Consider the following 13740-nt stretch of genomic DNA (forward strand, 5'->3'; position numbering starts at 1 on the left):
TTCTTGTTCGTCTTTGCTATCTTCTTTCCACCAGGCCAAGCCAAAAGAGGAAATCCTTTCTGCCCCCATTTTTTCTTCTTGGGTTGGGCTGGAGGGCTAGGGATGCAGGGAGTGGGCGAGTCCCAGTGGTGGCTGACTCTTGTGGAGTTTTGCTAAAGGGAGCAGGATCTGCCTCCTTACCTACTTGCCCAGATGTGACAGCAGGCAAGACCTGCTTCTTGCTTGGCTCCTGGCTCTGCCTGGACTGCCTTGCACACCGCAGAGGCGAGAGCATTCCTCCTGAGAAGGCCTCTGTGGGGAGCAGTTGAGCCACAGGGCTGCGGGCCCTTGACTAAATCGAGTCCCTTTCTGCCCAGGGTTACCACCTTGCCTCCTTTTCCTTCTTTCTCTGCCACTGCAGCATTTGAAGGCTGTACCAGCCTGGTGTGGGAGGGAAAGAAAGGAGGGAGTTCCCCTGCCTTTCCCTTTGTGGCCCCAGACACACAGATCTCCCTGGACAGGTAGCTGGTCAGCACCCCTGCTGTTATCCCGTGGATGGAGAGAGGGACACCCTAGTTCCCTTTCTGTAGCAGGATGTTCTGCCTGAATGGGAGTAAAACAACTTGAGCAGTTCCCTATTTGCTAAGTGGTGAATGGAGAAAGGGGTGTCATGTTGCTTTCAGTGTTGAAAAATGCTGAAATGAGTCAGTCCCCAAAGTTAAACATCCTGATAGGAACTAGAAGGTGATACTACAGATAACATATCTAAAGCTGCTGAGCTGACACAGCTGACATCTGGCAGACAATCACTTTACACTGTAAAAGCCTGCTCCCAATTTCTAAGGGCAGGATCTTCTTACACACCCCTTCCCAGAATGTGTGTGGAGATTCTGCCCTTTATGGAGGAAAAATAGGTTTGCCCCCTCCCTAAGGCTGAACTAAAGAGATTTGCCCACAATTACTGGTACGGATGAGTAACTTCAGGCTCGTCTTTGTAATTGGTTTTGCTAGCTTTAATATAATTAATGGTGCTCCAAAATAGTGCATCATACAATACCTATAGTTATAGCTTCTAATCTGTAGTAAGTAATTCTTACTAAGAAATTTTTGTCTGATTATCATAACAAATAATTTATTTTTATATAAATATATCTGATTTTCCATCCTCAGTCCTGTGGTACTACATTGTACAAAGTTCCTATTAGACCTCTACAATCCTTTAGACATAATCCATTGATAAAGTCTAGGGCTAAGTTTGGATCCAGCTTGCCCAAACTCTTCACTGGGGAGGATTCTAGAATGCCAGGGAGTCCTTTCTGAACTTTGTGATTCAGTGGGAGGGCCTTTTTAATAAACACTGTCTGAAGTTCTCATTCTGTTTGTGACACTCTCACAGACAGATGACCCCACACTCCCATGTCCCACATCTCCTCCATGTCCCAAGGCAGGAGCAGATGCGTGGGCCAGTTCTGTGCTCACAGCCGGGGTTCCTCTGGGTGCCATGAGGGATTTGAGGTACCAGCTGGGGGGATCCCAACCCTCCCAGCCTGAGCAGGGGATCACTGGCACTGCCATACCTGAGAACTGCCACTGCACGGTGAAGCTGAAGGTGGGGTGTCTGTTGGCACTGGGATGCTGCTGGACCCCTTGCAAGGGTGACACCAGGATCTGCTTGTTGGTGGCTGCCACTGCAGTGTGGTAGGAGCCTGAGAAGGTCCCAGATGTGTTCAGGGCCAAGATGATCCTATTGGAGCCCAGCTCATTTCTCCACAGGCCCTGCAGGTGACACTGGGGCTTGTGTGGGTGGCTCAGTCAGTTCCGAGGCACAGTCCCACTTCCAGCCTCCCTAAGCAGTGGGATGTGTGTCCCATGACACAGCCCCTCCGCCTGGAAGCTGGGACCAGTGGTGTGGGCACCAGCTGGGAAAGAACCCCTCACTGCCTGGGCAAGGCAGCAGAGCTGGAGGTGCTGGGTACCCCCCTATGGCAGGGGTGGGTGATCAACAGTACCCCCAGGGACAGCACAGCCAGAGCTGGCAGCCTCCTTGGTCATGGACAGTGCAGCATGGCATGGCATGGCATAGGATGGTACCTCCAGAACGTGCAGCCCCTCAGGCACAAACTCTGTGTACTGGGGTGGCACAGGAGAGCCCAGCATAGCGCAGAGAGAACATGCACCACAGGGATGGCACAGCCAGTGTGTGCAGCCCCTCACCCCCACCCTGCAGCCGGGACAGCACAGCACGGCTCAGCACGGCCAGACTCTGCTCCAGAGCTGCCCTTGCCTTCCTGGATGCAGCCTCCCGGGCCACGAGCAGGGCCAGGGCGAGCAGCAGCAGCAGCCCGGGGTCCCCATGGCAGTGGCCGTGTGCGGTGCCCGGGCTCTGCCCCTTTCATAGCAGAGGGGCCGAGTCTCCTGCCAAGGGACACCCCTGAGGTAGAAGAGTCCTGATCCCTCTGGACAGTGATGGAGTCTGAGGGGTATACTGAGGGAGGTGGAAGGGAACATGGCCAGGGCAACAGGTCAGAAGAGCATTACAGGTATCACAGGGAGGGCAGGGGACCTCTGGGGAAGATATAAATATGCTGATAAAATAATAGATTTAATTGTATGAAAAAGTTAGTTTGTGATGTGTAAGGTACAGGAATGTTAGCAGTGCTGTGTTTAAAATATGCAGCCATGGAACCCTCTGCAAGGAGTTACGGGAATTCCTGTCTTTTTCAGGAAAATCTGGACACTTATGCACACCAGTTACGCTGACTGGAAATGTCCCACCCTCCCCCTGTAGATTCATTACCACGGATTCCAGCCAAATTTGGAAACACGCAGACTGTACAATGGCCTGGCCAGAGCTGCCACCTGCAGCCTGGGTACCACCCATCCACCTGGCAGCAATAAAAAGGAGAGGGAGCAGGAGCATCAGCAGAGACCTGCAAGGAGCACACCCCCAGGTACATCAGCCATCTGCCTGCTGCAGAGATGGTGCAAGCAACTCCCTTCCTCCTCGTGCTCTTCCTGGCCCTGGGGGCTCACAGCTGCTCTACCAAAAATGTACCATCAGGGGTGAGATGCACAGGGCAGGGTGGGCAGGGGGCTGTGGCTGCAGGCTGTGCTGTGGCACCGGTGCTGAGTTCTCTCCTCTCCAGTGCATCCTGACCGGGCACTGGGTCAACGACCTGGGCTCCAACATGATCATCACAAACATGAATGCAAAGGGTGACTTCACTGGCATCTACTGCACGGCTGTGTCAGCCACCTTGAAAAAGACTGAGGAATCACCACTGCAGGGGTTCCAGCACCTCCCAAACATGCTGAGCCAGTCCACCTTTGGCTTCACCATCCATTGGAGCTTTTCAGGTGCTTCATCTTTTCTTAGCATCCTTGTTGTGTACTCCAGCCTCCCTTCCATCCCTTCCTGCAGTGTCCTTGCTGATTGCCTGCCTTCCCCTGCACTATCCCCACTGCTCTCCCTCCCCTCTGGTGTCCCCGAGGCTCCCCCATCCTTGTCCCTGGAGCTCCCTGCTCGCTGTCAGCTCCCAGTCCCAGCCTGCAGGAGATGCAGCAGGGGCTGAAGCCTGCACTGTCTGCCCATCTCCATGGGACACCCCCAGCCCCCTGAGCCCTCCTGCTTGCTTTTCCCATCCCCACAGTCCCCAGAAGCTGGGGACAGCAGAGCTCTACTGTCCCCTGTGCTGGGGCAGCCACTGACCTGCCACCTCGGCCACGCTCCCCCCCACCTCCTGTCGTGTCCCTGCAGAGTCCGTCACCGTTTTCACGGGCCAGTGCTTCGTGGATGATGATGGAAAGGAGGTTTTGAAGACCATGTGGCTGCTGAGACCACACACAGACAAACTCAGAAACAACAGGAATGCCACCTTGTGAGCTCTCTGTCCCTGTCCTGCACAGGTCCCCTGTGCACCCCGGAGGGGTTGGGGCTGTCACAAATGAGTGTTTTAGGTCACTTAGGAGTCACTCTCACAGGTCCTGCAAAAGTGGGCTTAATATCTGTTTGCAAAAGCACAACTTAAGAAAGCTCGATGGCAAGGTTCACTTGATTGCTTTGTGCATGGGTAGAACATAGAAAGGAAAAAGTGGTTTAGAATCAATTTAGAATGATTTCCATGGAGGCTGGAGATGGAAAAGGAGAAGTGAGACCCTTTGAATGAATCACAGAGTTCAGGGAGGTACCCTTTGCTTTCTAAACTACTGATGGATCCTAGGTGGGGCTGATACCACTCCTAGTCTCAGACCGTCGCAATGGTTTCTCTCTAAAGGATTTGGCAGCACTTAACTACTGACTAATTTAACATTTATGAAGTGATTTGGGAGGGTTTGCCACAATTGCAGCAGACACTCAGTTATAGATTCAAGCTGTCAGTAGCCATACTGCACGTGCTATGGGGTGTTCACATCCATCCACCCATGTACTCGGAGGGAGATGGTGGCACAGCTCCATGCAGTGGTCCAGGAGAGCTCGAAGGGCCACACTTAGGAGCACTGCGAGAAATGAAGCCCACTCCTCTTTTGGGGGTTTTATACATTTAATAAGGGACTATAGGGGATAAAGTTCACTTAAAGCAAGAATGACAGCGCTGGGTGCATGGCTCATAGTCAGAGGCACACAAACTTACACAAACTTCTGATAATATGCTTTAGCATTATACATCTTAATAAACCACGATGCATTTGCATTGTTTTTCTAAGAACTAATTTACATTTTCTTAGAAGGGATTAACATAGTTCCTCCCCTGATCTGCCTTTTTAGAGCATGTGTAATGTGATCATAAGGGTCTTCGGGGGTCTTCCTCAATGAAGGCTCAAGGTCTTCCTCGCATCTGAACTTTTCAACTTTGTCTTCGGAGCACACGCAGTTATGGTGTTCCTTGGACTTTCTGGACCTAACTGGTTTCAATTCTCCATTTTGTGGCTAATTGACTTTGCATTTGCCATTTCTCATTAGTACGTTTTGCTGCTTCCCAATACAGCTATACTTGTCTGGTTTTGAGATTATTCACCTGATGAGTTTCCATTTATTTCAGCATTAAGCAATTGGATAACCGCATACTAGCTATTACATTGTACAGAACATTATGATTCAGATTATATAGGTATAGAAAGTCATGATTCAGGCTATATTGGTATCTTATAACTCAAGTTATAAAAACATCTTGTAACTTTGACCCCAGTTATAATATTAACTAGTTAATATCTGCATGGCAAAGTTATTCTTAACATATTTGCACATAACATTTCCTAACGTGTTCTGATACATAATATTTCTTACATTTTACTACCTGCAAAAGCCAATGCTATAATAGCTGTTTATCACAGTGCCCTTCTGCCCCGGGGCCTTTTCCTCTTTTCTATGCCAGCACAGCATTTGAAGGTTGCGCCAGCCTGGTTAGGGAGGGGTGGGTGTTAGGGAGGTCTACTGCCCTTCCTGTTGTGTTCCCGGACAGACAGTGCTGGGAACTGCGAATTTTAGTGGGTGCCTTGGTCACTGCTGAGTCACAGTCCCTGCTCCAGCCCCCCTAAGCAGTGGGATACATGTACGGCATGTGTGGGGCCAGCATGGCCCTTTTTGTGGCACCAGGGACTGGTTGCATGAGCACCAGCTGGGACAGCACCTCTCTCTCCCCGGCAGAGCAGGACAGAGCTGGGAGTGCTGGGTACTCCTGTATACCAGGGGTAGGTGGCCAACAGTAGCCACGGAGACAGCACAGCCAGGGCTGGCAGCTCCCATGGTCATGGGCGCTGAACCGTGGCATGGCATTGGAATGGGGTGGGATGGTGTGGGATGGCATTGGCTAGCGCTGCAGGGCACAACAAGAGCATACAGCATGTTAGACAACATGGCACAGCAGAGCCAGGGCGTGCAGCCCCTCACCCCCCACCCCGGAACAGCGCAGCAGCACCAGAAAGCACAGCGGGAGCAGGCAGCCCCTTGGCCATTCCCAGCGCACCACAGGGATGGCACAGCCAGTGTGTGCAGCCCCTCACCCCCACCCTGCACCCGGGACAGCACAGCACGGCTCAGCACGGCCAGACTCTGCTCCAGAGCTGCCCTTGCCTTGCTGGATGCAGCCTCCCGGGCCACGAGCAGGGCCAGGGCGAGCAGCAGCAGCAGCCCGGGGTCCCCATGGCGATGGTGGCCATGCGCTGTGCTCGGGCTGTGCCTGCGCTGCCGCCTCACGCCCAGCCGGCCACTTTCATAGCAGAGGGGCCGAGCCTCCTGCCAAGGGACACCCATGGGGTAGGACAGCCCCGTCCTCTCTGGGGATGCACAAGGAACCTGTGCAGGGCAGGGACAGGGAGCTCACCTGATCTCGGCTAGAGCTAGGCAGAAAAAAGAGCATGAAGGACATCACAGGGAGGGCAGCAGAGCTCTGTGAACACCACAGGTAGGGCAGGGCATCTCTGTGAACACCACAGGAAGGGCTATAAGCTCTTTCTGTCCACTTTAGAGCTTAGTGTTCCCTAAGTCCTTAACAGCCTTTAGGCTGGGGTGGGAAGCAGCCTATCCTACCTGCGGTGAGCATTCTTCCCCCACTTGTCTGTGTTGGGAACTGGTGCAGGCAGGGGATCACTGCGGTGGCCTGGCGCTGTCAGCGGGTGACAAATGACCTTTTCTTCACGCCCCAGGGGAGTGTTCCTGCAACCACATGGGTAGAGGAATAACAATATCCAGGAAGGACAGGCTGTCCCGGATGCAGCCCCCACCAGAGCAGCTGGTGTCATCCTCACATGGCAGAGCCCATGGAAAGGGATGGAGATGTGCTCCCTTAGGGTCACCATGGCAAGGCTGGTGGGACAGGGGTGCCAGCACATCAGTGAGGAACACCTGGGGTTCCCACCTCCATTTGTGTTCTGTTGGCAGCTTCCAACAATAGCAGTGATGTCCCAACCCAGATGACAAGGAACAAGAGCAGGCACTGAAGCCAGCATAGCTTCTGGCTGGACTGGCTATTGCTTTGACACACCAATACTGTTCCTTAATCGCAGGCAACATGCCTTCCAAAGGTTGGGGTGTTCAGTCTCTATAAAGGGATATTTCTGATTTCTCCTCCACTTTTGGCTGTATCACCTCAATACATCGCGTATTAGATAGGCTCAGCTTTCATCAGCTTCTGCATGGACGTAGCTGAGGGCTGAGAGTTCAGTCCTTGGTCACAGACGTGATTTTCATCAACATTTGCCTGTACTATTGTTTTTCAAGGCTGACAACCCCAGTTTGAGCAACAAGTTAATTTGTTCATTAACCCTTTCTTACTATAATTCACCAACCCTTATTTTTCATAACATCCTGAACATACATGGGTTTTAAACAGCCTGCCGATTTTAACTTCTTCAATGCTTCCTGCTTTGGATTTCTTCCCTGCCTGCTAGTTGCCTCCACTTCCTACTGTGCCAGGGCTCAGGCATGGCATTGCAGAATTTAGTCGTGGTGATGATTGCCACCTCCAAGTCACTTGGCTCTCTCATTTTTGGAGGGCACAAACCCCATGGAGACACCCCAGCACTCAGATGAGACCAGTCAAGAAATCTGCCTGCTTGAGCACTGAGCTGGCCCCTGAACCTGCAAGATAAGCCACAGGGATTGTTAGGTACAGGAAAAATAAAGATTACGTAAGAAATAAACTGTATTGGTTGCGTGGTGCTGAAATAAACCTCCAGCTGTGAATGAGCTGTGGGCTGCCATCAGCAGCATGGAGACTTTGTGTTCTCCATCCACAGGGTTCCTGCAGGAGCTCCCTGAACCGTGGTGATGGTGAGGGGGTGATAGTGAGGGGATGATGGAGAGGGCGTGGTGGAGAAGGGATAATGTCTGCCCCTCCTGCCCCCTGCAACCCTCCCAAACTGACCTCACTTGTTATCCCAAACATTGGCAATGCTTCGAGCAGCACCTGCTTGCTGAGAAGCAGTCAGAGCAAACAGCAGCTGTGCAGGAAAACATTCCTTGTTATGCAGTTGATTTCTGAGACGGCAAACACTGGAGCAGGAATGTCGGGCAGGCAGCCAGCTCTCTCAGCGGGGATTTCTTCCAGGCAGGGGTGCAGGGCTCCTGCAGGGAGGAGAGGGGAGTGTGGAGATACCAGCAGCAGAAATACAATGCTCCCCAGCCTGGACAGCAATGAATTTTACTGTCAGAGAGAAACCAGAACTCAAATGTGAAATCTAAGAGGAAGCAAAGACAGAGAAGTATTTTTGAGACATTGCAAAGAGCTGCCTTGTCTCCAGCTTACAAAACAAGGATTATTTTCTGATGAATAGCCTCCATCAACTTCTGTTACGATGACTGGTGGAACTAAAACATGTATTTTAGGAGACTGCCTTGAAAACAGTTTAGAAATGGGTGAGAAACTCTGGGCTGAATCCATGCACTTCAGCCTCCCTGGTCAGCAACAAATATAACATAAGGGGAATTATAAAAATATATACTTAGAGTTACCTAAGAATCCTGTGTAAATAGAACTTTTGTCACCATTAAAATCAAATGTCCAAGATATTCAGTGAATGTTGGCTTTTCATTAACTAATTTTTTTTTTCCTTCCAACACAAACCAGTTTGTAAAAACAACAGCTAATATTCACATCAGACCTTTGTAGACCCATGAGTACTGGGTGTGGACGGGGGGAAAAAGCTGGGTCCCAAAATAATCTGGGTGGTGGGTGGGTTTGCATGAGCATGCCTGGTGAGAAAGAGAAGGGTGAGCTGTGTACTGCAGCCAGTCCTGGGGTCACCAAGGTTAAGGATCCTCAAAAACTAGGCACAGAACGATGTAGCAAATGTATGACAGAATGGACAACAGCTCCAGAGAGGGATTTTCCCTGCTGGTCATTTCCCAGCAGTGACTGATCAGCAGGAGCCAGGCCCTCCCTGCAAGGTGCCAGGGGAGCAAGGACAGACACTTTCAGCACTCACTTCTGGGAATGTTTGCTGCAATTACCTCTTCATGTGGCTGAGAACCACAGATTTGGAAACACCCAGATTGCACAATGACCTGGCCAGAGCTGCCACCCACAGCCCTGCTAGCAATAAAAAGGAGAGGGAGCAGGAGCATCAGCAGAGACCTGCAAGGAGCACACCCCCAGGTACATCAGCCGTCTGCCTGCTGCAGAGATGGTGCAAGCAACTCCCTTCCTCCTCGTGCTCTTCCTGGCCCTGGGGGCTCACAGCCTCTCCGTGAAAAAGGTACTGTCAGGGTGGGATGCACAGGGCAGGGTGGGCAGGGGGCTGTGGCTGCAGGCTGTGCTGTGGCACCGGTGCTGAGTTCTCTCCTCTCCAGTGCTCCCTGACCGGGCACTGGGTCAACGACCTGGGCTCCAACATGACCATCATGGACATGAATGCAAAGGGTGTCTTTGATGGCTCCTACCACACGGCTGTGTCAGCCACCTCGAACGAGATCAAGGTGTCACCACTGCACGGGGTCATGCAGAAGGGCCCTAACCAGAAAGGCCAGCCCACCTTCGGCTTCACTGTCAACTGGAGCTTTTCAGGTACTTCTTTCCCTTCCTCCTTATGGTATCCTGGACCTCCCCTGCCCTCCCTGTTATGCCCTCAAAGATTTTCTGCTCTCTTCCTGCAGTGTCCTTGCTGATTGCCTGCCTTCCCCTGCACTATCCCCACTGCTCTCCCTCCCCTCTGGTGTCCCCGAGGCTCCCCCATCCTTGTCCCTGGAGCTCCCTGCTCGCTGTCAGCTCCCAGTCCCAGCCTGCAGGAGATGCAGCAGGGGCTGAAGCCTGCACTGTCTGCCCATCTCCATGGGACACCCCCAGCCCCCTGAGCCCTCCTGCTTGCTTTTCCCATCCCCACAGTCCCCAGAAGCTGGGGACAGCAGAGCTCTACTGTCCCCTGTGCTGGGGCAGCCACTGACCTGCCACCTCGGCCACGCTCCCCCCCACCTCCTGTCGTGTCCCTGCAGAGTCCGTCACCGTTTTCACGGGCCAGTGCTTCGTGGATGATGATGGAAAGGAGGTTTTGAAGACCATGTGGCTGCTGAGATCACGCATGGAGAACATCAAAAATGACTGGAAAGCCACCAGGTGAGCCTCCTGTCCTGCACAGGTCCCCTGTGCACCCCGGAGGGGTTGGGGCTGCCACAAGTGAGTGGTTTAGGTCGCTTACAGAGCCACTCTCACACACGTTGGCAAAGGCAGGTTTAATATCTATTTCATATCTGTAAGCACATATTAGCACAACTTAAGAAAGCTCGATAGCAAGGTTCACTTGATTGCTTTGTGCATGGGTAAAACATAGAAAGGAAATAAAGGACCCTGGGCTCCTGCCAAGGTGCAAATGCAGGGGGGAATACAGGGCTGGTGGGTGTTTGGACACTGCCATGTCCCTCCCTTACATCTCCTCCTCTGTGTCCCCGCAGGGTTGGAATCAATGTCTTCACCCGCCTGCAGGAGTGACCGTGGCAGCGGGGGGGTTCCCGGGCTGGTGGCAGAGCCAGGGGTGTGGTCCCTGCTCCTGCCCCAACCAACTGCTTCTCCCAATAAAGCTTTGCTGCAAATACTCACAATCTCCTGTCATGTTGTTGCAAAATGTGGGATAAGTAAAAAATTCCTTAGAAAGGGATATTCTTCTATGTTTGATCTTTTTATGCTTTTGAGCCTAATCAACAAGAAAGGAGATTTAATCTGTGAAACAGAGAGCAGCTAACAAGCTCTAAGCTATGTTCAGGGGGTTAGAAAGAGATATTACTTGGTAGAGCTGTCTTGTTGAGGTTTAGATCATGACAGGCTTCAGTGATCTCAGACCTGGGTGGAGGTTAACAAAACTTGGGCTGGAGGATGTCTCATGGTAATGGACACAATGAGTGCAGAATTTACAGGACATTTGGCAAAACCTCCAAGATAAGAGAAAACTAGTAAAGACAACTGAATCAGTGACAACTCAGTGCTGAATCAGGTCCGACCGGGTAGAAGGTAAATTCTGGCAGGGGCAGACCATGACTTACGGCCCACTGAGTCAAGAAGCCCACCAACTCAAGAGAAGAGAAAGGCTGAGCATGCATATTAATTAGCATGAGACGCAAGAGAATCCTTAACCAATATGAGAGAGATTAGTAATTAATAAGAGAACTAAATAACTTGTAGCCAACGAACATTAATGCCTCTGTTTGCCAAAATGTGTAAATAGTAAAATGTTTTGATAGTTGGTGTGCTTGATCTTTGGAATAACGCTGAGGACCCTGGCTTATGGAACTAAAATAAATAACCAGTGTCACTCTTGGGTATGTAATTACTGCCTTGTTATGCACCAGGTAACAAATCCAGTTTTTCTGGACAACTCCATTATGGCTCAGCACACACATTCCCAATACCCTCCATGGTGTCCTACAGTCCCTCCTGTCACCATACCTGAGGCCTGACACGTGTCCTCTGCTGTGACCCTCCATGGCACAGAGTCCTCCTTTGCAGCTCCCCTCACCCCATCACAGTCCTTGGGACCCCCACCTGGCCCAGGGGAACAGGATCCCATTCTACCTGGGGCAGTGGCAGGTTGCCCACCTCCTACCGGGTGTCCCTTGGCAGGAGGCCCGGCTTTGGCAGCCGCTGCCCGGCCACAGCCCCCTCTGCCATAAAAGGGGCTGGGTGGGCGTGGAGGCAGCGCAGGCAGAGCCCGGGCACCGCACACGGCCACTGCCATGGGGACCCCGGGCTGCTGCTGCTGCTCGCCCTGGCCCTGCTCGTTGCCCGGGACGCTGCACCCAGGAAGGCAAGGGCAGCTCTGGAGCAGAGTCTGGCCGTGCTGAGCCGTGCTGTGCTGTCCCGGGTGCAGGGTGGGGGTGAGGGGCTGCACACACTGGCTGTGCCATCCCTGTGGTGCACTGGGAATGGCCAAGGGGCTGCCTGCTCCCGCTGTGCTTTCTGTACTGTGCCGTGCCGTGGCACTTCATGCTGTGCTGTGCTGCAATGTGCTGTGCCACATTGTGCTGTGCCACAGGCTGCTGTGCCACGCTGTGCCACCCCTGGGGCACAGTGTGCAGGGCTCACAGGGTTGCATGTTATCACCATGCCATGCTCTGCTATTCTGTGACACCCCAGCACAGAGTGTTTGTCTGCTCTTGTTGCGTCCTGCAGTGCCATGCTATGTCATGCTGCAGTATCCATGACCAAGGAAGCTGCCAGCTCTGGCTGTGCTGTCCCTGGGGGTACTGTTGGTCACCTACCCCTGCAATAGGGAGGTACTAGCACTCCCAGCTCTGCCCTGCCCTGCCTTGCCCTGCTCAGGGAGGGAGAGGGGCTGTCCCAGGTGGTGCCCATGAGCTGATCCCAGCTGCCACACGGAGGGGCCACGCCATGGGACACACATCCCACTGCTTAGGGAAGCTGGGGGGGGGGAAGAGGGAACTGTGGCTTTGCACTGCCCAAGCCACCCACATGACTCCTGATCCCCAGTGTCACCTGCAGGGCCTGTGGAGAAATGAGCTGGGCTCCAATAGGATCATCTTGGCCCTGAACACATCTGGGACCTTCTCAGGCTCCTACCACACTGCAGTGGCAGCCACCAACAAGCAGATCCTGGTGTCACCCTTGCAAGGGGTCCAGCAGCATCCCAGTGCCAAGAGACACCCCACCTTCAGCTTCACCGTGCAGTGGCAGTTCTCAGGTATGGCAGTGCCAGTGATCCCCTGCTCAGGGGGATCCCCCCAGCTGGTACCTCAAATCCCCAGAGGAACCCCGGCTGTGGGCACAGGTTGGCCACACACACTCACTCCTGCCATGGGAAGTGGTGGTGGGAGACCTGTCTGTCTGCGCTGGGTGGCAGGGTTGTCTGGAAGAGGTGATGGGGGTGTCCATCTGTCTGTCCAAGGGGCATGGCAGGGCTGATGCCCAACTCTCCGTCCAGGAGATGTGGAAGTGATCCACCTGGCCAGGGAAGTCCATCTCTCTGTCCAGGGCATGTAGCAGGTGGTGTTTGCCTGTCTGTCCGCCAGGATCAGGTGGCCTAGGTTTCCCTGTCTTGAGGTGCAGGCCCTCACCTCCCTCTCCATCACTTGAACCTTGCCAGATTCCACCACTGCCTTTGTGGGCCAGTGCTTTGTGGATCACCGTGGGAAGGAGACTCTGGAGACCGTGTGGCTCCTGAGGGAAGAGGTCCTGTCACACAAGGACACCTGGAAAGCCACCAGGTGAGCTCTGCCCCTGACATCTCACCCCACAGCCCTCCCTCCCATCCTCCTGACGCATCTTCCCCACAGAGTCGGCACTTCCATCTTCACCCGCATCAAGTAATGGGAACAGGGACCAGTGCTGCCTGCACCCTGCTGTCCTTCTGCATTCCCAAGCCTCTCCACAGTCCGAAGCTGGGCTCCTGGCAAGGAAACACACCCTCACCTTGCCCTGCTTCTTCCCAGCACCTCCCAGAAACCTGCTAGTGGGGCTCCCCATTCCCACACTCGCTGCCGTCACACATGGAACCAAATAAAACTTCCTCCACACGGCAGAGAGCTGTGTCCTTTGTGTCCCTGGGATACAAGCAGCCACTCTGTGGCCATGGGCAGAGCAAGGTGCTGGGAGGGGGAGCACAGGGAAGTGTTTTGGAGAGGCTGGGAAAGATGGGGTGAGGGACAGTAGCTGAGTAATTCTGCTTCCTGAGCATGGCTTCAGGCCTCAACAGGTGCCTTCTTGCCTATGCACCCATTTGGGACATTGACAGGGGCCCTCAGGTGGGTGGCTCCAGGCAGCACACCCAGTGTGGGGCAATAGGATATCCCACAGCTGAGGGTTGGGTGAAAGCTGCATGTGG

General features: G+C 53.3%; 3 protein-coding genes across 3 annotated transcripts; all 3 read left to right on the top strand.

The window, feature by feature from the left end:
* The first annotated feature begins 2921 nt into the window (after positions 1-2921).
* LOC138103511 (avidin-like) lies at positions 2922-3861 on the top strand. Its single transcript, XM_069001840.1, has 3 exons — positions 2922-3030; positions 3126-3336; positions 3737-3861. The coding sequence occupies exons 1-3, from the start codon at positions 2959-2961 to the stop codon at positions 3859-3861; spliced, it is 408 nt and encodes a 135-aa protein (XP_068857941.1). The 5' UTR covers positions 2922-2958.
* Positions 3862-9028: 5167 nt separating this feature from the next.
* Positions 9029-10500, top strand: LOC138103129 (avidin-like). Its single transcript, XM_069001168.1, has 4 exons — positions 9029-9171; positions 9266-9479; positions 9905-10025; positions 10361-10500. Exons 1-4 carry the CDS (start codon positions 9100-9102, stop codon positions 10395-10397), a joined length of 444 nt encoding a protein of 147 aa, XP_068857269.1. The 5' UTR covers positions 9029-9099; the 3' UTR covers positions 10398-10500.
* Positions 10501-10720: 220 nt separating this feature from the next.
* On the top strand, positions 10721-13226 carry LOC138103512 (avidin-like). Its single transcript, XM_069001841.1, has 5 exons — positions 10721-10788; positions 11523-11706; positions 12402-12600; positions 13003-13123; positions 13193-13226. The coding sequence occupies exons 1-5, from the start codon at positions 10721-10723 to the stop codon at positions 13224-13226; spliced, it is 606 nt and encodes a 201-aa protein (XP_068857942.1).
* Positions 13227-13740: the final 514 nt, after the last annotated feature.

This window comes from Aphelocoma coerulescens, assembly GCF_041296385.1.
Source record: "Aphelocoma coerulescens isolate FSJ_1873_10779 chromosome Z unlocalized genomic scaffold, UR_Acoe_1.0 ChrZ, whole genome shotgun sequence".
NCBI lineage: Eukaryota > Metazoa > Chordata > Aves > Passeriformes > Corvidae > Aphelocoma > Aphelocoma coerulescens.

Excerpts from the sequence above, each read along its gene's own strand:
- LOC138103511 (XM_069001840.1), top strand. The coding sequence starts at position 2,959 with ATGGTGCAAGCAACTCCCTTCCTCCTCGTGCTCTTCCTGGCCCTGGGG. Across the intron at positions 3,031-3,125 it reads ACAGCTGCTCTACCAAAAAT|TGCATCCTGACCGGGCACTG; the intron begins GTACCATCAGGG and ends TCTCCTCTCCAG. Across the intron at positions 3,337-3,736 it reads CATCCATTGGAGCTTTTCAG|AGTCCGTCACCGTTTTCACG; the intron begins GTGCTTCATCTT and ends GTGTCCCTGCAG.
- LOC138103129 (XM_069001168.1), top strand. The coding sequence starts at position 9,100 with ATGGTGCAAGCAACTCCCTTCCTCCTCGTGCTCTTCCTGGCCCTGGGG. Across the intron at positions 9,480-9,904 it reads TGTCAACTGGAGCTTTTCAG|AGTCCGTCACCGTTTTCACG; the intron begins GTACTTCTTTCC and ends GTGTCCCTGCAG. Across the intron at positions 10,026-10,360 it reads AATGACTGGAAAGCCACCAG|GGTTGGAATCAATGTCTTCA; the intron begins GTGAGCCTCCTG and ends GTGTCCCCGCAG.
- LOC138103512 (XM_069001841.1), top strand. The coding sequence starts at position 10,721 with ATGACAGGCTTCAGTGATCTCAGACCTGGGTGGAGGTTAACAAAACTT. Across the intron at positions 10,789-11,522 it reads GGGCTGGAGGATGTCTCATG|GAGGCCCGGCTTTGGCAGCC; the intron begins GTAATGGACACA and ends GTCCCTTGGCAG. Across the intron at positions 11,707-12,401 it reads GGGACGCTGCACCCAGGAAG|GGCCTGTGGAGAAATGAGCT; the intron begins GCAAGGGCAGCT and ends TGTCACCTGCAG.